This window comes from Camelina sativa, chromosome 2, assembly GCF_030686135.1.
Source record: "Camelina sativa cultivar CO46 ecotype springtype chromosome 2, ASM3068613v1".
NCBI lineage: Eukaryota > Viridiplantae > Streptophyta > Magnoliopsida > Brassicales > Brassicaceae > Camelina > Camelina sativa.
This window is the reverse complement of record NC_141881.1, coordinates 12,381,997-12,408,624: the sequence shown is the minus strand read 5'-3', so window position 1 is coordinate 12,408,624 and position 26,628 is coordinate 12,381,997. Positions and strand designations below refer to the sequence as shown.

The window sequence follows — 26,628 nt, the reverse complement described above, 5'->3', positions numbered from 1 at the left end:
AAAGGCTGAGCGATTCTAACCCTAATCTCGATTTTGTGTTGTTTAAATTTTGTTCGTTTGTTTAATTCTTTGTCGTGTTGGTCTCTGCGTTTTCGTGTGAGTCTTGTTTAGCGTTAGGGTGTGATTTTTGTTATCGAGTTCTGTGAGTCTAGGATTTAGTTTTGTGTTGTTTTCAAAATTTGATAGCATTAGGATCTAGTTTCTGTCGAGTCCTTTTCGTATAGGGTTTGTTCATGTTAATTTTTCTTGTGGTATTGTTCGACATTAGGTCTGCAGTCGTGTTTTCTTGCTTCAAATTCAGAGTCTTAGAGTTTATTGTCGTGTTTCTCATTCAAGGAACAACTTACTGCGAGTTTCTTCTTTAATTTGCAGGTACAATGGAGCTTTCTCCAGAAGCTGTGGAAGCTTTGAATCAAGCCATGGTTAAGCAAATAACAGAGGCAAACAAAGCAATGTCTACTCAGTTCCAGCAACAGATGGAGCAGCTCAGTAACAAGTTTGAGAAACAGTTCAAAGATATAGCTCAAGCAACCAGTGCTTCAGATCACAGCTCGTCAGAACCACCTAGCCCTAATGAGGCGATCCGCCTAGCTAAAGGAAAAGCACATGTGGGAGCTTCTTCAAAGCACACTCGGATCAAAACAGCTAAGTCACCTACTGGAGGAAGAGAAACTTGTTTTAATCAGAGAAGAAACACTCAAAGCACAGAAAGAGAGCATCGCAGAACCGGCAGGGATCGTACACGCCCACGTCGAACTGAACAAGTAGCTGGGCATCGAATATACTTTGATTCAGAGAGAGAGTATTCAGAAGAAGATGAAGCTTCAGATCATAGCCAAGAGACAATGAGGAGACGCAGAAACAGAGATCCTGGCAGGGATTATGATCCTTTGAGGCAGCAGTTGAGTCATCTCAAGATTCAGTATCCTTCTTTCCATGGTACCAATGACCCAGAGACTTATCTAGATTGGGAAAGGAAGATGGAGTCGAATTTCCAGGTACAAGGAACCTATGAGTTGAACAAGGTGAAGATAGCTATATCCGAATTCAATGGTTATGCTTTGTTGTGGTGGGAGCAGTTGGGGCTCACTAGACATCGACAGAGAGAGCCTGCTATCACTACATGGGAACAGTTAGTCACGCAGATGAGAAAGAAGTTTGTTCCTACACACTACCAGCGAGAGATCCTTAACAAGCTTAGGCGTCTCATTCAAGGTACCAAGTCTGTTAGAGACTACTATCAAGAGCTGGAAACACTTATGATCAGGGCTAATCTAAGGGAAAGTGAAGACATGGTTATGTCAAGGTTTCTTGGGGGTTTAAACAGAGAGATTCAAGACAAGGTAGAGTTGCAGGACTATGAGGATGTGCAAGAAATGGTACATAAGGCAGAGCTGATTGAATCGCAGATCAAGAGAAAGGGAGTAAGGTCTACATTCACGCCTAACATCTCCAAGCCAAGAGAGTTCAGTAAACCCGCCTTCACCAAGGACAGCAAACCCGCAACAGCTACAATCAAAGAGGAGGTTACGAATGATTTCAAGCCCAAGAGTAGCACTTCTACAAGTCATATCAGGTGTTTCAAATGCCAAGGAATGGGGCATTATTCTAGAGACTGTCCTAACAAGAAGATGTTTCTTCTGCAAGAAGGAGGAGAGATTGTGCCTGTAGATAGTTCAGAGAGTGAACCAGAGTCAGAATTCGGTGAAGAAGGTGAACCAGCAGTAATGGGAGAGATGTTGGTAGCACGCCGAGCTTTAAGTGTTCAGAATCACCCAGATGATAGAGGTATTTACCGTGATCACTTTATAGCCGTTGCGATAAAGAGAAGAATAGTCTTGGGCGGTGCATTTAAGGGTCGAGTTTAAATTTGGGAAGGACTATATCTCCTTCCTTATTCCCTATGTGATTTATTAGGGTGTTGCCCTAGTTTTCTTGTTATATATATTCCCTTGTAAATCTTTGTAAGTGTAACTTATGTAATATAAGTCTTTTCATATTCTCTTTGCCGAGTTCTCTTCTTCTTTCTTCTTCCGCTTAAATCTCAACATGGTATCAGAGCAATTCTTCGATCCTTGATTCTCTATTCATATTCTTATTCTCTGTTATACTTAAAATCTCTTTTATTCTTTTCAAATCTTGTTTCCTATTCTCGGTATACTTGTGTTCTTTACTCTCTGTTTGACTCCCTTGTCTCAATACTCCTGATCTCGCTCATGGACACTACCAAACCTATTGTTACGCCAATTGTTCTTAAGGGAACAAACTACTTGCTGTGGACAAGAACCACAAGAACTGCCCTTGGAGGTCGTGGTCTTTGGAGTCATGTCGAAACTGACTATGTTCCAAAGCGGAACCTCAAAGGAAAAGATGAAGGCACTTCCGAGGTGGAAGTAGAGGAAGAGAGCGAGAGGAAGGCTAAGTGGTTCCAAGAAGACCAAGTTGTCCTATCTGTTCTCCAAAACTCTCTCGACACGTCAATTCTTGAAGCCTACTCTTATTGTGAGACGGCCAAGGAGCTTTGGGAAACGCTCAAAAGTGTTTATGGTAATGTCTCTAACCTGACTCGAGTGTTTGAGGTCAAGAAGGCCATTAATGAGCTCCATCAAGAGGAATTGGAGTTCACTAAACATCTCGGTAAGTTTAGAGCACTATGGTCCGAACTCGATATGTTGCGGCCAAGTAAACTTGATCCGGCGGTACTGACTGAAAGGAAGGAGCAAGACAAGGTCTTTGGTCTTCTTCTCACCTTGAATCCCTCCTTCAATGACCTCTTGAAGCACATTCTTAGAGCCGAGAAGCTTCCTTCTTTCGAAGACATTTGTTCTCAAATTCAAAAGGAACAAGGATCTCTTGACTTGTTTAGCGGTAAGGGGGAGCTTGCTACGGCTAACAAAGGAGTGTATAGGCATGAAGAGAGGAAGGTGTTGATCTGTGACCATTGCAAGAAGCGAGGACACATGAAAGATAAGTGCTGGATTCTTCATCCTCATCTCAAACCGGCCAAGTTCAAGGCTAACCTCTCGAAGGAAGCGGCTAGCGACAAAGGAACTGGTTCGTCGAGGCAGGGAGATGAGGCGGCTATGACGGCAGCCTATGGAGAGGTGGTAAGAAAGTCGGACCTAGAGGCCCTCATCAAGTCTATTGCCGCTCTAAAGGACTCCGGTATCAATTTCTTTGCTTCAAAACCTAGTACCTCTCTTGTTGTAGATTCGGGTGCTTCTCACCACATGATTAGTAACCCTAGTCTTATACACAACATAAAACCGGCTCTAGGTAATGTTATCATTGCTAATGGAGATAGAGTACCGGTTAAAGGAATAGGTGAACTGAAGTTATTTGATAAAAGTTCTAAAGCTTTCTTTATGCCTTCTTGTACCTCGAATCTTTTATCAGTAAAGAAAGCTACTACGGATTTGAATTGTTATGCAATTTTTGGACCTAACAGTTTACATTTTCAGGATATTGAGAGTGGAAAGGTCCTTGGAGAAGGAGATGGTAGAGGAGATCTTTATGTCCTAGAGAAAGCTTCATTTCCTTCTAATTCGTTTTCTTTTGCTTCGAATCTCCGTAATAATTTAAGTGACGTTTGGCATGCTAGACTAGGCCATCCTCATTCTCGTGCTTTTGAATTAATGGTGCCTAATGTTTCATTTGATAACTCCACTTGTGAGTCTTGTATTCTTGGTAAACATTGCAAAACCGTTTTTCCCAAATCAAGTACCTTTTATGAACATTGCTTTGATTTAGTGCATTCTGATGTTTGGACATCTCCTTGTCTCAAGTATTTCGTGACCTTTATTGATGAGAGATCTAAATATACTTGGCTAACCTTGTTACCTTCTAAAGATAAATTTTATGATGCCTTTGTCAATTTTCAAAATCATGTTACTAATCAGTTTAATGCAAAGATAAAGGTACTCAGATCGGATAATGGAGGAGAATACACTAGCCACAAACTTAAAGAGCACCTAGCTAAGCATGGAATCCTTCAACAGACCAGTTGTCCATATACGCCTCAACAAAATGGAGTGGCCGAGAGGAAGAATCGACACTTAATGGAGGTGGCTCGGTCGATGATGTTTCTTTGAATGTCCCTAAGCGGTTTTGGGGGGATGCGGTCATGACGGCATGCTACTTGATAAATTGGACACCAACAAAAGTCTTAAATGACGCATCACCCTATGAGGTACTAAACAAAATTAAACCTTCTCTTGATCACTTACGTGTGTTTGGGTGTGTTTGTTTTGTATTAGTACCCGGAGAACAGAGGAATAAACTTGAGGCCAAAAGTACTAGAAGCATGTTTATCGACTACTCAACAAGCCAGAAGGGGTACAAGTGTTACGATCCGATCAATGGTCGCACTCTGGTCTCGCGTGATGTCAAGTTTCTTGAACAACAAGGCTACTACGACAAGAAGGATTGGGAGGGCTTAAAAGACTTATCTCAATCTAATACTGACCGGGCAGCTAACTTACGGTTCCTTCTTGACCATCTCGGCATCACTAAACCAACACCGCCTGGCGCACAGAACATCAATGCTGATCCTTTACCATCATCTCCAATCCAATCCAAAGATAGGCTGGATACGAGTGCGCCTATTGCAAATCCATCATTGGAACAAGTTTCCGAACCCATTGCTTTTTCAACTACGGAAACACCTACTGAGTCTGATCATGTCGAACAACAAACAGAGAGCACAGATAGAGAAGAGACACTTGATCCACCGGTTACTCAACCCTTGCTCCGGCGTAGTACCGGGATCCGATCTCATCCGTCTACATGGAAAGACAAGAGGGTTTACTACAACAATCAGGCTGTTGCTCATCCTATTCAGGCTGTTTGTTCACTTGACCTTATTCCCTCAGCTCATGCTGCCTTCCTTGGTAAGCTGGATGCGCACTTTGTCCCTCAAACCTACGAGGAAGCTAAGCAATATAAGGAATGGCTTGATGCGTTGGACGATGAAACAGCAGCTATGATCAAAAACAAGACTTGGGATGAGGCCGATCTTCCGAAAGGTAAAAAGGCTGTCAGCTCAAAGTGGGTGTTTACTATCAAATATCTTAGTACTGGTGAGATAGAGTGTTACAAAGCCCGTCTAGTGGCCCGGGGCTTCACTCAAACCTATGGTCTTGACTACACCGATACCTTTGCACCGGTAGCCAAACTCCACACAGTCAGGGTGGTCCTATCCTTGGCTACTAACCTCTCTTGGGAGCTCTACCAAATGGACGTCAAGAATGCTTTTCTTCAGGGGGAGCTGACTGAGGAAGTCTACATGCATCCTCCAACGGGTTTAGAACACATCGTTTCTCCGGGTAAGGTTCTCCGGCTCCACAAGGCAATCTACGGTCTCAAACAATCTCCGAGGGCGTGGTACCACAAGCTCAGCTCTACACTGCGTACGAATGGATTCAAACGCTCTGAGGCTGATCATACGCTGTTCACTCTCTGCACTAACGGTGGCCGTGTCGTCGTTCTCGTCTATGTTGATGACATCATTATCACCGGCGATGATAAGGACGGTATTTGTGCCACTAAGGCTCTTCTTAACTCTGCCTTTGATATTAAGGATTTAGGTGAACTCAAATACTTCCTTGGGATAGAAATTTCTCGCTCTCAGGAGGGATTATTTCTCTCTCAAAGGAAGTATACACTTGATCTTTTACATGAGACAGGTAAAATGGGTGCAAAACATGTGTCCACGCCACTTGAGGAGGGTTACCAGGTCAAGCGAAAGGGGGAGAAGCCAACACCCGGTGCTCCAGTTCCCAAGTCGCACCAACCATACAAAGATGTGGGACGCTACCGTAGGCTGGTGGGCAAGCTTATCTATCTCACGATCACAAGGCCGGACATATGCTATGCGGTGAACCAAGTCAGCCAACACATGAAGGCCCCAACGAACTTTGACTGGCAAACGCTTGAGCGGATTCTATGTTATCTCAAGGGTAGCCCAAGGCAAGGTATTTGGATGGGAAAGAACAACAACACGGAACTTGTCGGCTACGGTGATGCAGACTACGCTGGTGATACAATGGATAGGAGATCTACGACAGGGTATTGTACGTTTGTTGGAGGGAACCTAGTAACCTGGAAGTCGAAGAAACAGAAAGTTGTGTCTCAATCTAGTGCCGAGTCGGAATATAGGGCAATGAAGAAGCTAACCAACGAGTTAACATGGCTCAAGAGTCTCCTTAAGGATCTTGGAGTGGAGTCTGATCAACCAATCACCATGCATCATGACAATAAAGCCGCAATACACATTGCAACCAACTCAGTCTTCCATGAAAGGAAAAAGCACATTGAGGTTGATTGCCATAAAGTGCGAGAAAAGATTGAAGAAGGTGTCGTCTTGCCGTGTTACACTCCAAGCAAAGATCAACTGGCAGATATCTTCACCAAAGCCACAAGCTCTCAGATTTACGAATACATCTCCAGCAAGCTCGGACTTGTTGATCCAACTCATCCGTGAAAGAACTCTTCTAACCCGTGGAGATCATACTCTTTTCCTTAACATGGTTTTGTCCCATGTGGTTTTCTATGTTAAGGTTTTTAATGAGGTGATCTTTTGCGGGTTCCAAGCTTAGCCGTCTCCCATGGCTAAGTTTGAGGGGGAGTATTGACCGTGATCACTTTATAGCCGTTGCGATAAAGAGAAGAATAGTCTTGGGCGGTGCATTTAAGGGTCGAGTTTAAATTTGGGAAGGACTATATCTCCTTCCTTATTCCCTATGTTATTTATTAGGGTGTTGCCCTAGTTTTCTTGTTATATATATTCCCTTGTAAATCTTTGTAAGTGTAACTTATGTAATATAAGTCTTTTCATATTCTCTTTGCCGAGTTCTCTTCTTCCGCTTAAATCTCAACAAGAGGACAGCGTGAGAACCTATTTCACACACGGTGTATGGTTCAAGACAAGGTCTGCACCTTGATCGTTGATGGTGGAAGCTGTACTAATGCAGCTAGTGAAGAAATGGTACAGAAGCTTAATCTCAAGACTACTTCACACCCGAGACCTTATCAGCTACAGTGGTTGAACAACAAGGGTGCTTTGACAGTTTCGCAGCAAGTGATGGTGAAACTAGCGATTGGGAAGTATGAGGATGAGTTGCTTTGTGATGTTATTCCAATGAAGTCAAGTCATATCCTTTTGGGAAGACCATGACAGTTCGACAGAAGAGTGTTCCATGATGGTTACACCAACAAGCAGTCATTTGAGTTCAAAGGACGCAAGGTCACTCTTCTACCGCTTACACCCAGTGAAATCTATAAGGACCAGCTTCACATGAACCGCAAGGATACAGAGAAAGTGTCTCACAGCCTGTACATCAATCACAGCGAGTTCAACAAGCTATTTGATCCAGAGATGACCACATTCATGTTTGTGTACAAGGAAACACTCACCAGTACTAAGTCAGCAGGAGAGCTTCCACGCGAGATGATAGAAATTATAGAGGAGTACAAGGATGTGTTTCCAGAAGAAATACCTCCAGGTTTACCTCCAATCCGTGGGATAGAGCATCAGATTGATTTGGTACTAGGTTCAGCTCTACCGAACAGACCAGCTTACAGAACTAATCCTGTAGAAACTAAAGAGCTTCAGAAGCAAGTAGAGGAGCTGATGAGCAAGGGACACATCAGAGAGAGTCTCAGTCCATGTGCAGTACCAGTTTTTCTTGTACCTAAGAAAGATGGTTCATGGAGGATGTGTGTTGACTGCAGAGCTATTAACAACATTACAGTGAAGTACAGACATCCAATTCCAAGATTAGATGACATGTTGGATGAGTTATGTGGATCAACAGTCTTCTCAAAGATAGATTTGAAGAGTGGGTATCATCAGATCAGAATGAAGGAAGGAGATGAATGGAAAACAGCTTTCAAGACCAAGCAAGGGCTCTACGAATGGCTAGTCATGCCGTTTGGTCTCACCAATGCTTCTAGCACCTTCATGCGATTAATGAATCATGCTCTCAGACCGTTCATAGGCATCTTTGTGGTTGTGTATTTCGACGACATACTCATCTACAGTAAAGGTCTAGAAGAACACTTAGAACACATCCGCCAAGTTCTAAATGTTCTTCGTTCTCAATCCCTCTTTGCTAATTTCTCTAAATGTTCATTCTGTACTACTGAGGTTGTTTTTCTAGGCTTTGTTGTGAGTGCAGAAGGAGTTAGAGTGGACGATGAGAAGGTCAAGGCTATCAAGGAGTGGCCAACACCCAAAAACGTGGCAGAAGTCAGGAGTTTTCATGGACTAGCAGGCTTCTACATGCGATTTGTGCAAGACTTCAGTACTATTGCCGCGCCACTTACAGAAGTTGTCAAGAAGGATGTAGGATTCAGATGGGAGGAAGCACAAGAGAAGGCGTTTTCAACCTTAAAAGAGAAGCTTATCTCTGCCCCTATTCTCTTACTTCCTGATTTTATGAAAACTTTTGAGATTGAATGTGATGCTTCCGGAGTGGGTATAGGTGCTGTTTTGATGCAGGATAGGAAGCCAGTAGCTTACTTCAGTGAAAAGCTAGGAGGATCAACGTTGAACTATCCTACATATGACAAGGAGCTGTATGCTTTGGTTAGAGCTCTTCAAACGTGGCAGCATTACCTGTGGCCCAAGGAGTTCGTTATTCACACTGATCATGAGTCCCTGAAGCATCTCAAAGGACAACAGAAGCTCAACAAGAGACATGCCAGATGGATGGAGTTCATAGAGACTTTTCCCTACACGGTTAAGTACAAGAAAGGTAAAGATAATGTAGTTGCAGATGCATTATCCAGGAGGTACACTTTCATCTCTACATTGTCTTCTAAGCTTGAAGGTTTTGATGAGATAGTAGAACTTTATGAGACTGACATCGATTTTGCTGAGAGCTATGGTAAATGCCATAAGTTTGCTTTTGAAAACTATTATAGGCAGGATGGATATTTGTTTTATAAGGACCGATTGTGTATACCAAGAGGATCCATAAGAGAACTGCTGATTAGAGAAGCTCACGGAGGTGGATTAGCTGGGCATTTCGGAGTATCAAAGACTCTACTTAGACTGCAAGAACACTTATATTGGCCTCAAATGAAGAAAGACGTTGAGAAGGTTTGTTCTAGGTGCCATATCTGCAAAATGGCGAAGGGTAAGGTACAACCTCATGGCTTGTACACTCCTCTACCGATTCCTTCTCAACCTTGGACTCATATTTCTATGGATTTTGTTCTTGGCTTACCTCGAACCAGAAATGGTAGAGATTCTATTTTTGTTGTGGTTGACAGGTTTAGCAAGATGGCTCACTTCATTGCAAGTCACAAGACGGACGATGCTGTTATTGTAGCTAACTTGTTTTTCAGGGAAGTAGTACGCCTACATGGAATGCCTCAAGTAATTGTTTCAGACCGAGACACCAAGTTTCTAGGACACTTCTGGAGGATGTTATGGGCTAAACTAGGAACCAAGCTTTCATTCTCAACCACATGTCACCCGAAAACAGATGGACAAACCGAAGTGGTGAACAGGACGCTATCTACACTCCTCAGAACCTTAGTGAGAAGCAATCTCAAATCATGGGAAGAATGTCTACCACATGTGGAGTTCGCATACAATCACGCTAAGCATTCTGCTACCCTATTTTCTCCTTTTGAAATTGTTTATGGGTTTAATCCACAATCACCTCTAGACTTGATCCCTTCACCTTTAAGTGTGAAGTGTAGCTTTGATGGCAAAGAAAAGGCTGAACAGGTGAGGAGGATACATGCTAAAGCTAAGGAGAACATAGAGAAAAGGACCAAGCAATATGAGAAGCATGCGAACAAGGGTAGTAAGGAGCTCATCTTTGAGGAAGGAGACTTAGTGTGGATTCACTTACGCAAGGAAAGGTTCCCAGAAGAGAGGAAGACCAAGCTTCTACCACGAGCTGATGGTCCATTTGAAGTCATCAGGAGGATCAATGACAATGCATATCAGATTGATCTTCAAGGTAAGTATACCATATCATCTACATTCAATGTTTCTGACTTGCTCCCTTATTATGCAGATTCGGATTTGAGGACAAATCCTTTTGAAGAGGGGGAGGATGATATGATCGTGGCAAGCAAGGAGCCAGAGGCTGCAGAGCAACCGGAGGTGGTGGGAAGGATCACTCGTTCAAGAGGTAAGGAGATGGCCAAGGAAGCTCATTCACTCATAGTTGACGGGTCATTCAGCCTACCAAGGATCCAAGTCTTCAACATATCCACCTTGAAGACTTCACCCGGTAATGAGGACTAGGTAACTTAGGTGTGAAGTTTGTACTCTTTTTCCCATAGCTGAGTTTTGTCCCAATGGGTTTTCTCAGCATGGTTTTTAATGAGGCAAATGGATCACTACGTCGAGTTATCTAGAAATCATTACCAAAAGGGGAATAACGTACTTCTGTACTAGTTCGGCCGACTTCTGTACTACTACAGGTCGCCTAGACGTTTTGCTGTTTTTCCTTAAAACATCTTGTTGTTTTGGTTTAGCACTTCTTGTTGTTTGGAGTGTCGAGCCCTAGGGTGTTTAAAACCCAAAGCTACGCCTCTTTTGTTCTTCAGCGAAGAAGTATGTTGTAAACACGTTTTGTGAACGTTCTTCTCTCAATCCGATATCTTGAATGCGTTCTTGATTTCTGAGTTTCTATACACGTTGTGAATTAAGAAACTCTTCCACCTGTTCGAATCCATCTCATCATTCAAACACTTCTCACCATTGATTCATTGTTACTTTGTTCGATCATCACTTATATTCATTCACCAATCTCACTCGATCATCATCACCACCGAATCCACGTCGCCTATCACCTACCATCAGCCTTCATCAGAGTTTCTATCCTAGGGAGATCGTATCATATGCCGAACTACTGCGGAAACAACAAGAATACATGGAACTTTCATTTTTGGAAGAGAGGTAAACAGCACATGATACTTATTCTTGTTCGTATTCATCCTCCAGAATCAAAGTTCTTTACTTCTCCACATGTGAAACACTTGAAACTTCTCATCACCATGGATAAACTGTGTTAGTAGTGTTGTATCACGGTCTTGCAAATGTGTGTTGAACGCAGGAACCCTTAGTAAGCTAACTTCATGCTCTTGAATATCAATTGCTAGTCTAGTTTGTAGTTGTAGCTTCCCATACACCATTGGAGAAGCTTTCAAGACAGTGTATCTGTGGAGAACTGACACCACAAGCACATTCTCTTGTAGCCTGTACTGTGCATCAGAAGAAGTTAAAAGACATATACCCGTTTTTCCTTCCTCAAGTGTAAAAGCAGTCTCTTCCCCTAATTCCACTTTACTCCAGAACTTAGGCTGCATATCAGAAGTATTAAATTGCTTCATGTTGCTTGAATCATGTCTCAACCTCAATCTACACATCAACCGATTCATATGTGTATGACTCATCCTCTTATGAGACTTAAGAGTGTGTCTTTCCCCATTTGATCCAACACAAGCAAAATAACAAGAATCCTGAGCTCCTGAATACCTGACCTCAATTTGAACTTAAACCGCCAAGCCTTAAGATACTTTCTCTGTTTAAGTTTTTGTTTCCTTCTTTTGTCTCCCACCAGCATTTTAGTGTTCTTGACACTTGTTAATATTTCAGAAAGCTCAACCACTTCTGGAGCATGAACAACAACATGTGATTGCTCGCAGAACACAGATGAATCCTCCATGGCATCCAATGACTCATTGCTAAATTTAAGGCTAGGTTCCAAGGGAGAATCTTGTACCTGAAACTGTGAAAACGTTTCCCTTGAAGCTGAAGCATGTTGTGGAATCAATTTTGCCAGCAACACAATGTCACCACTTGATTCTATCTCTTGAATCACGTCGACACTTGTGCCCAAAGTGTTTTCTGACTTCTGATGCTTGCAATCAAAATCATTTATCAACTGTTCTAGTTTGCGATCCAGCTCCAAACCTACACGCTTTTGATCCCTATCATTTCCAAACATTAACAATAAACCATCTTTCACCTCGCTCCAACTATTGAAAGGAATCCAGGATTGTTCTTTGTGGAACCAAGATTTTGCTTGGCCGCCGAGAAAGTTGGAAACAAACGCCAACTTCTCCTTCTCTGAACACTCACCACCAAAAAATTGTGCTTCAATCCTTGCGATCCACTGTTTTATATCACCTCCGATGAAGATCGGAAGCTGTGAAGCTTGATGCGAAGACTCTGGTTGCTTCAGACGTTTCTCCAGGTGATTCGACAACGCCGATAAAGCTTGCTTCATTTTTTCAATGTCAAATCCAATCATTCGAACCTCACCTCATGTTCCGCCGAAGTCTGCTGCAAGCCTAGCATCGACCCAGAGATATGGCTTAGAAAATCAACTTTGATTGATGTTCTTATTGAAACTATGATTCTCACTATATATATGGTTTTGATTATGATTTTGATGTTGGCGAGGACGTGTGTATGTTGCGTGTGAGACAATTAACTAGAGCATCAAAGGTGGTGGAACTCACAGAAGCTGGAAACTGATTATATGAACCTTTGTCACCAAAACACTTATCCAGCTTGCATTGCATCGATGGTTTATATATCATGCCTCCCGAAGTGAAGCTATTACCATGACTTTTAAGCTCAGAAAAACCACAACCCTTCATTATATTGGCAAAAGGCTAGAATGATTCATTGCTTCTCTCCATTCTCGAGTATAATGAACAACACTAAAGTTGGTTAAAAAATGCACCTCACTGACCAAACCCACCAGCTCAAGAATATAATCGATTCTACCGTGAAATGATGAAATGATTAATTGGTAGATTTCTCAACTGGACCCACACAAGAATAAACCAAAGAAAACCGTCCACTGGTTGAACGACTAAACACCTTTATTGAGTATGGTTTCCAAGTCATGCTCATTCATACCTGAAGATGAACTGAACCTTTCTCATTTGTTAGAGCTACTCCAACCTGTGGAAATAATAAGAGAAGGAAAAAATATCTCAGCCAAAGCCTTGCACTTTCTTAAGCCAAAGACTCTAAACAAGAAAGAGAGTATTGAGCCACTTAGGGGGGTGTATTCAACTTGACATTTTAAGTGATTTGTGTAAAAGTTATAAATCCTATGTTATTCAATCATGAATTTTTAAAAGTCTCCTGAAATCTACTGTTATTCAACTGATGATTTAAATATCTACTTTAAAATCCACTGTTATTCAACACAGTTTGTGGATTTGGATTTTAATAAGTTGTAGGGATTCTGGAGGATTTGAGAGGATTTGTTTAGTTAAAAATACAGAAATTCAAATCTCATGGTTTTAGGTGGGATTTGAAAGAATTTTACCATAAATCATATCAACTTCCATAAAATCTATCAAAATTCCAAATTTTCTAAATCTAAAATTCCAAATTTTCTAAATCTCATAAAATTCTCCAAAATTATTGTTTCAGTACATCCTCCTTAATGTTGTATTCGGACTAGTAATTATGAATTGTTATGTCAATAAATTTATAGAAGCATTAGAGAAACAGCTAGTATAGATGATTGAAAAAAAAACACACACACACAAGAATTAAATACTTTGAAAAAAAGAACATGGATAGCTACAATCACGGCATATATATGGACGTTTATGTTCTCTTTTTTTTTGACGATGGACGTTTATGTTCTATTGTCAATTTTTGACATGTATTTTCGAATTTTTTAAAAATACAATAAACAGCGTACAAACCAGTACAAAACAAAAGAAAGTACTTTATGGATAAGAACATTGTCATTCACTCATTTATCACGTTGATTGCCTCACCTAATCTACCCACAATTGCCTCACCTAATCACCTAAAAACAGTCTAAGGAGAGGAGTGAGTAATCCACGATTACTCAGTGAGTTGAGAGACTCTCTAATATGCAATATTCTCAATCCAACTATCCCCAAACATCTACCCACAATCACAATCAGAATCGCACTATGCGGAAGCGATTAGCAAGCAAGTAAGCAAACAAGCAATCAAGCAATCAAGCAATCAACATGCACAAACTAGAAATGACCCAACATGACACTTCTAGACTCATAGCCACCATAGGCTATCTCAACACAACTCCCAAAACTCATGGGAATGAAAGTACTAGTGATGCTGCCACCCTTGGTACACACTAAACTTCATCTCACACACGCAACCTAGGGCCCCAGTGACCTTCTGTCCCATCTCCCCAAACCATACCGCGTTGAAACCACAAAGGCTACCAACCAGATCACCACACATTTGCATCGTCATGCACAAGAATCGGTCTCGTCTCTCACTAGACGCCGATTTGTCCAGCCGCGAGACCTCAATGGTTAACTCGCCGGAACTCCACATTCTCTTGGGGACAGAAGTCGATTGCTAGTCCAACATGACAAATGAGAACTAGCTAGACAAGTACTTATTCTAAGTCTACCGACACCAAGAATCAAGTACTTAACCAGCAAATAATTTCCAAGCAAGAAATTCAAGCAACACATGCAAGAAATCAAGCAAGAAATTCACCAAAAAATTCTTAACATGCAATAATTAAAATTCAAGCACTTAAGACCACATCCACATGCATGCAACCCATTCAACTCTCAAGAAAAATTAAGAACCATTTCTTAAATATTTTTCCTTGACATGCAAGTGATGCTACCTCAATTTTCTCCAAATTCTATCATGCATGCTACTCAAATAAATTCTCAAAATTATGCAAATAATTATTGCAAATTTCATCCATCTCACCCTTTTAATTTCTCTTCCCAACCCGGTTGAGAAATAAATCACAAAGGATGCATGCATGATCATCCATTTTGGATCTGACCTTGCATGCAACCAACTTACTCAATTCTTTATGCATGCATGATCTTTTAACCCCAAACAAGACTATATGCAGCACTAAATATATGCATGTTAGTCTCCCTCCCCCCAGATCTTAACTTGTCGCCATAGATCTAAAAGATAAACATAGAACACTCAAGAAAAACAAGAAAATCACATGAGCCCCCAAGCTCATGTACTCTCTAGACTCACACCATGAGCAAAACTCAAATAATCTAGGGTCACATCCTCAACTCACAGTGATTTAGGCCAAAGATTGACTGAGTCGAGCTCCACCTCCACACCGCAAATCCAACAGCGCTTTGCCTCTTCTTCCTCCTCTAGCTCCGCCGAGCTTCTTCCTCTTCCTCCCTTGGAAGTCTCTTGATTTTCTTCAAGAAATATGTTGAGAGAAAATTTTGCAAGAGTTTTGTGTTTGAGAGAGGCTTTGTCGAAAATGAGAGACCAAAGAGGCTATTTATAAGCCCCAGTCGAGTTCTCTGTCTAGCAAGTGGCAACTTGTGTTTGACAAGTGGCAGAAATTCTGCATGCAAAACTCTTCCAGTCTCACTCACTCGCGCGTGCATCTCACTCTCTGGCGAGAGAGCATGCGATGGCGACACGTAGTGTTTCTCAGCCCTTGAGAGACCTTTACACTTCTCTCGTCCTTCCTTCGTCTCTCTTGCGTCCCAAGCTCCCGCGCTTGTCCGTAATTTCACATTTTTACGTCCGAGATTATTTCTCTTCGCCAGTCTTCGATTCTCTTATCAAACTATGACTTTTCTTCATCAGTTCTCAGTCCTTCCGTCCGAGACTTAACTTTTCTCGTCCGTCCCCGGACCTCCCGTCCGTGACATCCACTTCTCTCGTCCGTCCCCGGACCTCCCGTCCGTGTCTCCTTTTTTTTTTTGCCAATTCCACGACCACTTTTCTTCCTTTGTTCCTTTTTCCATCATCCTTGACCATCCCTTGTCCAATTTTATCGGATACTCTAACGACTCCCGTATTTTCCTTGGTCTCGGGTCATCTATAGACTTGGTAACTTCTCCTGCAAGTCTCTAAATTTTTTCTCGAGATTTTCTTATCTCCCTTTCCCCGAGGTTCCTCCTTGTCATTTGGACACATTTCTCCGTCTGGTCCACATTTCTGGTTACGGGTCATTACAGGGTATCCTTGGCACAGTCCTTTAGAGCCTTTAAAATAACCACACTTCTCTCCATTGATACAAAGTGAGAAGATCACAGTGGATACACATTGGTTGATCCAAGATACGAACTGGTCTGGAAAGTTCATCGCTCGGAGGATATTGATGAGGAAGCCCCAGTGCACCGAATCGAAAGCTTTCCTTAAGTCGACCTTTAGCATGCCTCTTTGTGAGATATTGTCCTGATTAAAACCTTAAACTAGTTCTGTAGCGAGTAGAACATTCTCCACTAGAAGTCTACCAGAGATGAACGCAGACTGGGAAGTAAAGATCATATCTGGTAGAACCGTTTTTAATCAATTTGCCAGCAGTTTGGAGACAACCTTGTAAAGGGTGTTGCAGCAAGCGATAGGCCTAAAGTCCGTAATCCTTTGCGCATTTGGAGATTTAGGGATCACAGTGAGAATGGTGGAATTCCATTGCTTGAGGATCTTACCTGTGGAGAGGAATTCGAGGACTGCCTCTATTAGAGACTGACCAACTGTATCCTAGTGCGCAGTGAAGAAATCCACACAATAACCATCTGGGACAGAAGCTTTATTCTTAGGAAGAGAGAATACTGCACTCTTAATCTCCGCAGGGGTAAAAGGAGCAGAGAGAACTAGATGTCTGCAGCAGAACACCGTTGGGGGACCAGAGCAGCGATGTCAGATACCGAAACCTTAGGGTTCATTTCCTGGGCCCCAAGTAAGGTCGTATAGAAGTCCACAGCTAGAGATTGAATACCTTGCCTTGAATCCACAATATTATCATTATCATCAATCAGAAAGATAATTTCATTTGTGCCTTGCCTGGATATGATTGATCTGTGGAAGAACCTTGAGTTCTTGTCTCCTTCTTCCAACCAACCCACTCATGATTTCTGGCTTAGGTAAGATTCCTCAGCCAATTCTAGAAAACACCACTTCTTGTGAGCCTCTCTTTCCTTCTCAATCAAAAAATGGGTTGGTGTGATTAGTAAATCATGTTGGCAAAGGTGAAGGTCCGAGTAAGCCTCTGTCACTCGCATCTCTATTCATGAGTAATTTCCTTTGCTAAAGTCCCTGATCACCCCCCCCCCTTCAGTTCTTTCAGCTTCTTGGAGATCTTAAACATTTTTGAGCCATCAAAATTCAGTGCATCCCACCAGAGTTTTATAAGAGGTGCGAAATCAGGATGCTGGTTTAGCAAGACAATGTTGTAAAACACTTGGAGTGGACTTCCATAACCGGCCCATATACACGTCCAAGACCATAAGGCCCATCGGCCACTATCCTTGTACTAAGTCGGTTTAAGTGTTTAGTGTTTCCTATTGTGATAAAGCTTTGACCTTTACTATATACATGTAACATTACCTATTGAATCATGAATAAGAATAAGAGAAAACCTCCTTCGAGTTTCTCTAGTTTACAACATGTTATCAGCACGACTTGCTCTAAAGTCCAACTGAGGAAACCCTAACACCCTAAACCGCCGCCGCACATAAGTCCTTGTTCATCCAAGCTCGGCGATTGTCCAAACTCTCGGCGATCGGTTCCTGTTCGTGACGAGTTCGTGATTGTTCCAGATCGGCGATTGGTTCCAGTTCGTGTTCTGTTCGTGATCAAGCTTTTGTCCAAGATTGGTTCGAGGTTCGTGGTCAAGTTCAAGGTAAAACCGAGGTCTTTAGCTCCCGGTTCCATTCCAGTCAACTCCTAAACGGTGGAAGGTAAATAAAACAAACCCCCTTAGAACCTATAAATCGAACCTGATCTTTTAAATCTATCGGAACCTTAAATCTACAAGTAAACAATCAACAAACAAGTTCATAAGCTTTGAGATCCTAAAACCCTAAAACTTTAAAACCGGTTGTTATGATGCTTAGGGTTGTTTAGATTGCTTGCAATTAAACTGTTTATGATATGATTAAAATCCGGTTGTGTTTGATTGTTTGCTTGATGCATGAGAACCTTAGAACTAAAACCATAAACTCGAAATCCATAAGAAAATATTAATTTGGCTGTTCTAGGTTGCTAAAATCCGATTGTTCTTGATTGTTTGTCTAAAATGAAAACTTCTAAAATTAAAACATTAAAATCGGAATTGTTCTAAAAAGATCAAAACATAAATTAGGATAACTTCTAAATTAATTCTAATCATTATCCTAGAAAATATTTCCTAAAATTTGTGTTAATCCTAATTAGAAAAGGAAAAGTTAAATAAAAGGAAATCCTATCTAGTAAAAAGGAAAACTTCTAAAACATTAAGATTATATGTTCACTAGATAAGGACCCGCCCGATGTGCGGGTTTAAAGTTTTATAAATTGAATTAAATTTAACAAAACGTATATTAAAATTTGTTACAAATATATTTTTTATCACCACCTAGAAAATGTCTATATGAACACATTAAGCCAACCATTTTACTTTCACTTCTGCATAGTTTTTTAATTACTAAAATTGTCGGCTCAAAAATATTTTAAATAAAAAATATATTACATAATATACTAATCAATGATGTATCATCACAATAATGTATGACCACCATAGAGAAAACCTCGGCTCCGCCCTCATCCCTTATGGAGAGAACCTTGCGTCCAACCTCCTCCACGGTGGAGAGAACCTTGGCTCCGCCTTCCTCCCTTGGGGAGATAAAATTGCATCCAACCTCCTCCACCTTCCTCCCTTGGGGAAATAACCTTTCGTCCAACCTTCTCCACTATAGAGAGAACCTCAACTCTGCCTTCTTCCTGTGTGGAAAGAACATGTTCACGTCTTTTTGCTATCTCAAAATGGCTTGCTCCGACAACCAATTAAAGTAAAAAAACTTTTTCTAACGTCACAAAATCTTTTGATAGTAACTAATGTTAAATTTCCCAGTGTATTCGTGAAAAAGTCTTTGACACACCATGATGTAGCCTCTGTCTCTGTAACGCCTCAACCGCCACCTTGCTTAGTGAGCCCATGTCCACTCTCAGTCCATGGGCCTACCTTCCTAAGTAGGCCCTACATCTATTCTCGGCCCATGGATCCACCCATATTCGATGGCCAGTTTGTTACGTCTGGGAGGCTTTAAAAGCTTGTTTACAGACCCTACAAATCAACAAATGATATTTTCATGTGTTTTGTCCTCACTCGCACAGTTTCGACAATTACTTCCAGGAAGGTCACCCATCATGAAGTTCTCTCAGGACCCTTGACCGGAAAAATAAGTGCATTTTGTTGACATATGTGGCCAAATCAATTCTTTTAAACCTTTCCGCAAACCAGGGTGTCACAGTCTTTGAGCTCCTATGGATCTATCAACAACGATTTATGTTTTTCTAATCTCACTAGAAAAAAAAGGCTGTATTGCATCAATTAAATTGTATCAGAAAACTAAACAAAACTAATTTAAATTACTTATTTATAACTGATACAAAATATCTAATTTAACATCAGTTATGATAATCGATGTTAATATTAATTTTTTTGACATCAATTCATCAAAATTGATGCAACTTTATATTAGTTTGTGTCACTTTCAAAATACTGATACAAATATATATATTTCCATCACATATATAATTGATGTATTTATTACTTTTTACTAACATCACTTAAAAAATTTAGAAAAAAATTTACATCAATAAAAAATGATGCTAATAAAAAATTTACATCAATAAAAAATTTAAGGGGCGGAAGATTTTTAGCAAACATAATTGTGATTTTCTCACTTACCAAAGAAAAACATAATTGTGATATTCTAGTTTCCTTAGTTAACCAAAATTGATGGCTAAAAAACATCTTTTTGATCAATCTCTAGTTGATACAGTATCTTCTAATTCAAATTCAAATCTTTTTGTTACAAGGAACTGGCCTAATATCTAGCAGTTACAATATCTCCTAATTGATAAACCCCATGTACGAGAACGAAAGCTAAAAAAAAACTTCTCCTCATCTTCTATGTCATATACTTATGTGAAATCATACTTCTTTGTGAGTCCAGCTTTCTCCGAATAAGCTGTTTTCTCAAGGTGGATGGCTGTTTTGGTGATTAGGGATGGTGGCTTGTTGTTGAGAAGAGGTGGACTTTGATAACGGCTGAAGCAGTGATTAGGGACGGTGGCTGGCCGCTTGAGTTGCCATAATCTCTTTTATTATCCTTTCTAATTTTTTTTGTTTTTAATTAAGTAATTTTGTTGTTTTAATCAACTATTGTTATCTAATTATTATTCTTGTAATGGTACGTTTGTAACATAATTTCTTCTGTTACTTTAATTTGGAAAAATTATTCTATTTTATTTTTAGCTGTAGTTATTTATGTAAATGACTCAATAATCAAAATTATTTATAAAAATTGAAATTAATTTTAACATTGATTTATGGAAATCAAATAATTATTAAAATCAAATAGTCAACCGATATTAGTTTTAACATCAATTATTATAACTGATAAAAATATTTAACATCACTTACTATAACTGTAACAAATATTCACATCATTTATATTAACCGATGCAAAATTTAGATCACTTTTTGTAACTAATGCATGTTAACATCATTTAGAAAAATTGATGTAAATATTTGTATATTAACATCAGTTTGAAATAAACTGATACAAATTATTTGCATCAACAAAATGTAAATCGTTTGTTAAAGTGATACAAATTATTTCTACATCATTTAAATCTGATGTAAATATATAAAATAAATGATGTTAAACAACCTTTTTTTTGTAGTGTCTGTCTATCTATGTTTGTTGTAACCTTATGTTTGGTTAGCCTATTTTATCTATCTATTAGGTTGATGAGTTTCTACTCGTTATCTCCCATTCGGATTGAATGAATGAATAATGACAACAATTATGTTTGCAAAAAAAAAAAAAGGGTTTGTAACCAACTATTGAAAAATTAGAAGAAAATTAATTTGACATAGTTAAAGAAACAATAGAAATTTATAAGCACTGCAATATATGAATTCCAAATAATTCAAAGATAAAAATATAAATTAAATAAAACAATCTAAAAATACTACAATAAATTTTAAAATACAGTATTAGGAAAATAAAACGCATATATTAATTTTTCTTTTAGGTCAACATATTAATCTTACCTATTCCCAACTGAAAAAGTAAAAAGTATGAGAAAATTTTAGTTTAAAAATAAGAAAAATTTACTTTCCCATAAAAAAACATTTTCCAATTAAACAAAGTTGAAAGCAGTGTTTTTGAATAAATTATTTAAATATGAGACGATCTATGTTTATATAAAAGTGTGTATTTACAAAATTTCAAATTAATAATTAACTGTATATTTTCCTTAATCCCTTTTTCTATTTTTTTGTACAATTAATAACTTAAAATTAAAAATAAGTAAATAATATTATAATTTCAAATTTTATGAAATATATATATATATATATATATATAATCTCATTATAATTATTTTAAAAAACTTTGTATTTTTTAATAAATTCTGTAATTTTTGATAATTATCTTTATTTTTTAATAAATTCTGTAATTTTTGATAATTATCTTTTTACATTATTAATTTTTTTAAAACGAAATATTTTATATTTTTGTTGTAATTAAATTTCTCCTTTTAAATATTAACTTTTATACTTGTCAAAATCTGAGATTGATAACTTGACACATGTCAAAATCTTGTTAATGGCTAACTTTCAAAACCCATAAGATACTAGAATATAATCTATCTAGGATTGTTGTCTTGCATGCATACTAAAACCACAAAAAATTTGAGTGTAATAAGATGGCATGGTTCGGTCTCAAATACCGCATGACCCTAAGTAATTGGCATGGTTCAGTCGCAAATACCGCATGGACTAATATTGATTGCATTGTTCGGTCTCAAATACCGCATGCTAATGAACGGATGTTATGTTCTGTATTGTGTAGATGGCAAAGCTCAACAACGTCTCCTATGCTGCCCTTAATGTTTCTGGAGATAATTACTTGCAATGAGCATTGGACACAAAGATCCATCTGAAATCAAAGAGCTTATGCGAATGCATTGACGAAGACTTTGAATGTTCTGAAAAAGAAAAGTATAAGGCGATTATGCATATATACCATCACCTTGCTGAGAGTCTCAAGAACCAGTACCTCACTATTGAAGATCCTCTTAACCTTTGGATAGAGCTGAAAAGCATATATGGACACCAAAAGACGGTGCTCCTACCAAAGGCTCAATTTGATTGGAAAAACCTAAGGATCCTGGATTTTAAATCTGTGGATGAGTATAACTCAGAGCTATTTAAGATAGTCTCGATTTTGTAGTTATGTGGTACTGAGGTTACTGAGAAGGACTTGCTAGAGAAGATATTCTCAACCTTTCTCACAAATAACATATTGCTTCAACAACAGTATCGTGAGAAAGGGTTTAAGACATATGCAAGCCTCATCTCTTGTTTGCTGCTTGCTGAGCAGAACAATGAGATATTGATGATGAATAGTGAATTGAGACCTCCTGGTACAGCTCCATTACCAGAAGCTCACAAGGTTGACATGGCAAAGAAAAATCCTCAAGAGCCTATAGAGCCAAAAAAGACTAAGGAGTCTAACTATGTCCATAGGGACAAGAGTGGCCGTGGCCGTGGAGGAAGTGGACGTGGTGGTTCTGGTCGTGGGACTTACCAAGGACATAATTATGGTGGTCAAGGCCGTGGAAACCGATTCAGCTTTGGCCGAGGTTGGGGTAGAGGCCGCGGGTTATTTAAACTGCAACATAAGACCAAGTCCACTTGTAATAGATGTGGCATGGAGAACCATTGGATAAAGACATGAAGAACTCCTAAGCACCTTGTTGATCTCTATCAAGAGAGTTTGAAAAAGAATCCATAAGCTAACCTGGTTCATCTCGATGGTGAAGGTGATTTCGACCATGAGAAGGATGACCTATTGGATTATGAAACCTCTGATTGTTTAAAAGAGGATAATTAAACTCAAATGTGGTATTGATTTAATTTTATGATTTATGCTTTGCATTTGATTGAATTATTATTTTGGATTATTATTTTGGTTTAAATTCAATTATTTTATTTCCTTCAATATATATATTTGCTTGTTTTATTACTTTAGAGTTTAAAACACAAAATTCTTATCCATATTGGAAATGGCTAAGGACAAGAACATAATTGTGGTGGATAGTGGATTAAACCACACAATTTTGAAGGATAAGAGATATCTTGCAAAATCTCATAATAAAAATGCCAATATTAGCAAGATAGCGGGTATAGCAAGCCTAAGTGAAGGCTACGGCCAGGCATATATATTTTATGGCACACATTTTGAACTAAGTGATGCTTTGTATTCACCCAGCTCAAAGAGAAGCTTATTGAGTCTAAAGGACATTCGTTTGAATGGTTTTCATGTTGAAACAAAGGGTGAAGGAAACAAAGAGTTCCTATATATTACTGAAATCACCCATGGACATAACAAAGTCCTAGAGTCTATACCTGCACTAGCCACTGGTCTTTACCATGCTAAGGATTAATATGATAGAGGCTAATTTGGCCATGAATAATTCAATGAACAATTCACTCTATGGCATGACCGGCTTGGCCATCCGGGTTCTAACATGATGCGTAAGCTAATTATGATTTCAAATGGGCACACTCTTAAAGAGAGACGAGTTATCCCTAAGAATCTCACGGGTGTAGCATGTACACAAGGGAAACTCATTATAAGGCCATCACCAGTAAATGTAACTAAAGAGATTTTCCACTTAAGACTATACGTTTGGATAAGGCTGGTGAGTTTACATCCCAAGCGTCTGGAAGTGTGGAACATCATGTGGCAAATGTACATACAGATAATGGATTAGATGAATCCTTCATTAAACGTATTCAATTAATTGCTCGACCATTACTCATGAGGTCGAAGCTTCCTGTGTCGGCTTGGGGACACGCAGTATTACATGCAGCAGAGATTATATGCATCAGGCCATCTAGTGAGAATTAATATTCCCCATCCCAATTATTAACGGGTCATGAGCCAGACATATCCCATCTAAAGATATTTGGGTGTGCCGTTTATATATACCGATTGCATCATCACAGAGAACTAAGATGGGACCTCAGAGGAGGATGGGAATACATGTTGGATATGATTCTCCCACCATTATTATGTATCTTGAGCCAACTACAGGTGATTTATTTAAGGCCAGATACGCGGACTGTCAGTTTACAGAATTCGAATTTCCTATGTTGGGTGGAGAGAGAAGCAAGCTGGTCAAGGAAATATCATGGAATCAAATATCCTTAAATTGGCAAGATCCTCGGACTCTAGCATGTGATGCAGAGGTCCAAAAGATTATACATTTGCAAAAGCTAGCTATTCAATTGCCAGATTCCTCTGCTGACCCAAAGAGAGTAACAAAATCGTACATACCAGCTTTTAATGCACCAGTACGTATTGATGTTCAAAAGGGACACAATAATCAAGTTGCTACAGAGTCTAAGGCACGTTTGAAACGTGGTTGACCATTAAGTTCCAAAGATCAGAACCCTCGGAAATCTAAGAAAGGTGCAAATAAAACCGAGGTTAAGGAAATTATAGACATTGCCGCGGCAAATCCTAAGGTACCAAATGAGGTTTGGGACGCTGAACCTCAAGGACCTGAAGGTATTGATAATAATGAGATCTCAATCAATTATATCATGTCTGGAATACAATGGAACCGTAAGAATGTCGACATTGATGAAATATTTGCTTATAAGGTAGCACTTGAAATAAATGAGGATCATGAACCCACGTCTATATTAGAGTGCACTCAAAGTAAAGATTGGCTAAAGTGGAAAGAAGCCATTGACGTGGAGTTAAACTCTTTAAAGAAGAGGAATGTGTCTGGTCCGATCTTAAGGACACCATTTGATATAAAGCCAGTTGAACATAAGTAGGTCTTTGTAAGGAAGAGAAATGAGAATAATGAAATCGTGAGATATATAAGGCACGGCTTGTAGCACAAGGATTCTCTCAAAGACCAGGAATAGATTATGAGGAGACTTACTCCCCTGTGATGGATGCAACGACTTTTAGATTTCTAATAAGTCTGGCTATAAGAGAAAAACTGGATTTGCGGTTAATGGATGTTGTAACTGCATACTTATATGGTCCACTGGATAATGAAATATATATGAGACTACCAGAGGGTTTTGAGCTCAAAGATAAGATGGGTTCTCGAGAACAATACTGCATAAGGCTAGACAAATCCCTTTATGGACTGAAACAAAGTGGGCGTATGTGGTACAATAGGTTAAGTGAGTACCTAGCCAAAGAGGGCTATAAGAATGATCCCATCAGTCCATGTATATTTATAAAGAAGTTTGCAAACAAAGGATTTGTAATCATAGCAGTATATGTGGATGATTTGAATATCCTAGGAACCTCTGGGAAATCGTCCAAACAGTTGAATATCTTAAGAAAGAATTTGAAATGAAAGACCTAGGTAAAACTAAGTTCTGTTTGGGATTGCAGCTTGAGTACATTGATCATGGAATCCTTGTACATCAAATGGCATATACAGAAAAGGTACTCAAGAGGTTTAATATGGACCAAGCTCACCCATTGACTAGCCCAATAGTTGTAAGGAGCATTGATGTGGATAAAGATCCATTCGGTCCAAAGAAGGACGATGAAGAGATTCTCGATCCTGAAGTGCCATACCTCAGTGCTATAGGAGCGTTAATGTTCCTGGCTAGCCACACTAGACCAGACATTTGCTTTGCCGTGAACCTCCTAGCAAGATTTAGTTCTTGTCCGACCCAAAGGCACTGGAATGGCTTCAAACATGTGTTGCAGTACTTACAATGAATTTTAGATTTGGGTTTATATTATACTAAACATAACAAAGAAGGTTTAGTTGGTTTTGCTGATGCAGGTTATTTATCGGATCCACATAATGCAAGGTCTCAGACCGGTTATGTGTTTACACACAATGGTACAGCTATGACAAGGAACCAACCGTACTATATGAGGACAATATCGCCTGCATCGCACAGCTCAAGGAAGGATATTTCAAGGGAGATCGGACGAAGCACATTTTACCTAAGTTCTTCTTCACACATGCGACAACTCAGCCAATCTCTTCACCAAGTCATTACCGACATCAACATTCAAGAAGCTCACGCGCCAGATTGGAATGCGGAGACTTAAGGACTTCTAGTGATGCTTGGAACAGGGGGAGCAATACGTGTTGTACTCTTTTTCCTTCACCATGGTTTTGTCACACTGGGTTTTCCTGGTAAGGTTTCAATGAGGCAGCACCCCCAAGCGTATTGCACTGATCCTTTAGCATCAGCACGGTTATGTCATCCAAGGGGGAGTGTTGTAAAACACTTGGAATGGACTTCCCTAACCGGCCCATATACACGTCCAAGACCATAAAGCCCATCGGCCATTATCCTTGTACTAAGTCGGTTTAAGTGTTTAGTGTTTTCTATTGTGATAAGGCTTTGACCTTTACTATATATATGTAACATTACCTATTGAATCATGAATAAGAATAAGAGAAAACCTCCTTCGAGTTTCTCTATTTTAGAACAGGCAAAGAATTTGAAAGCCCTTTTCCGCTTTGGTTTGTGGCAATCCAGAAAGAGACAGCAGGGGCTATGGTCAGAAAAACCAGGTTCTCCAAACACTACCAGTTAGGATGGGAAGAGTGAGAAC

The 26,628-nt window shown here is 39.5% G+C and overlaps 1 protein-coding gene across 1 annotated transcript; it reads left to right on the top strand.

Moving 5' to 3' along the window:
• Positions 1 to 377: 377 nt before the first annotated feature.
• Positions 378 to 6,481, top strand: LOC147948500 (uncharacterized). The gene is made up of 6 exons (XM_087467335.1): positions 378 to 764; positions 900 to 1,025; positions 1,146 to 1,379; positions 2,874 to 3,165; positions 3,277 to 3,669; positions 4,257 to 6,481. The coding sequence occupies exons 1-6, from the start codon at positions 378 to 380 to the stop codon at positions 6,479 to 6,481; spliced, it is 3,657 nt and encodes a 1,218-aa protein (XP_087323461.1).
• Positions 6,482 to 26,628: the final 20,147 nt, after the last annotated feature.

Coding starts and splice junctions, on each gene's coding strand:
- LOC147948500 (XM_087467335.1), top strand. CDS start 378: ATGGAGCTTTCTCCAGAAGCTGTGGAAGCTTTGAATCAAGCCATGGTT. Junction 1,026..1,145: donor GAACCTATGAGTTGAACAAG/GTGAAGATAGCT, acceptor TTAGTCACGCAG/ATGAGAAAGAAGTTTGTTCC. Junction 1,380..2,873: donor ATGAGGATGTGCAAGAAATG/GTACATAAGGCA, acceptor TTTAGCGGTAAG/GGGGAGCTTGCTACGGCTAA.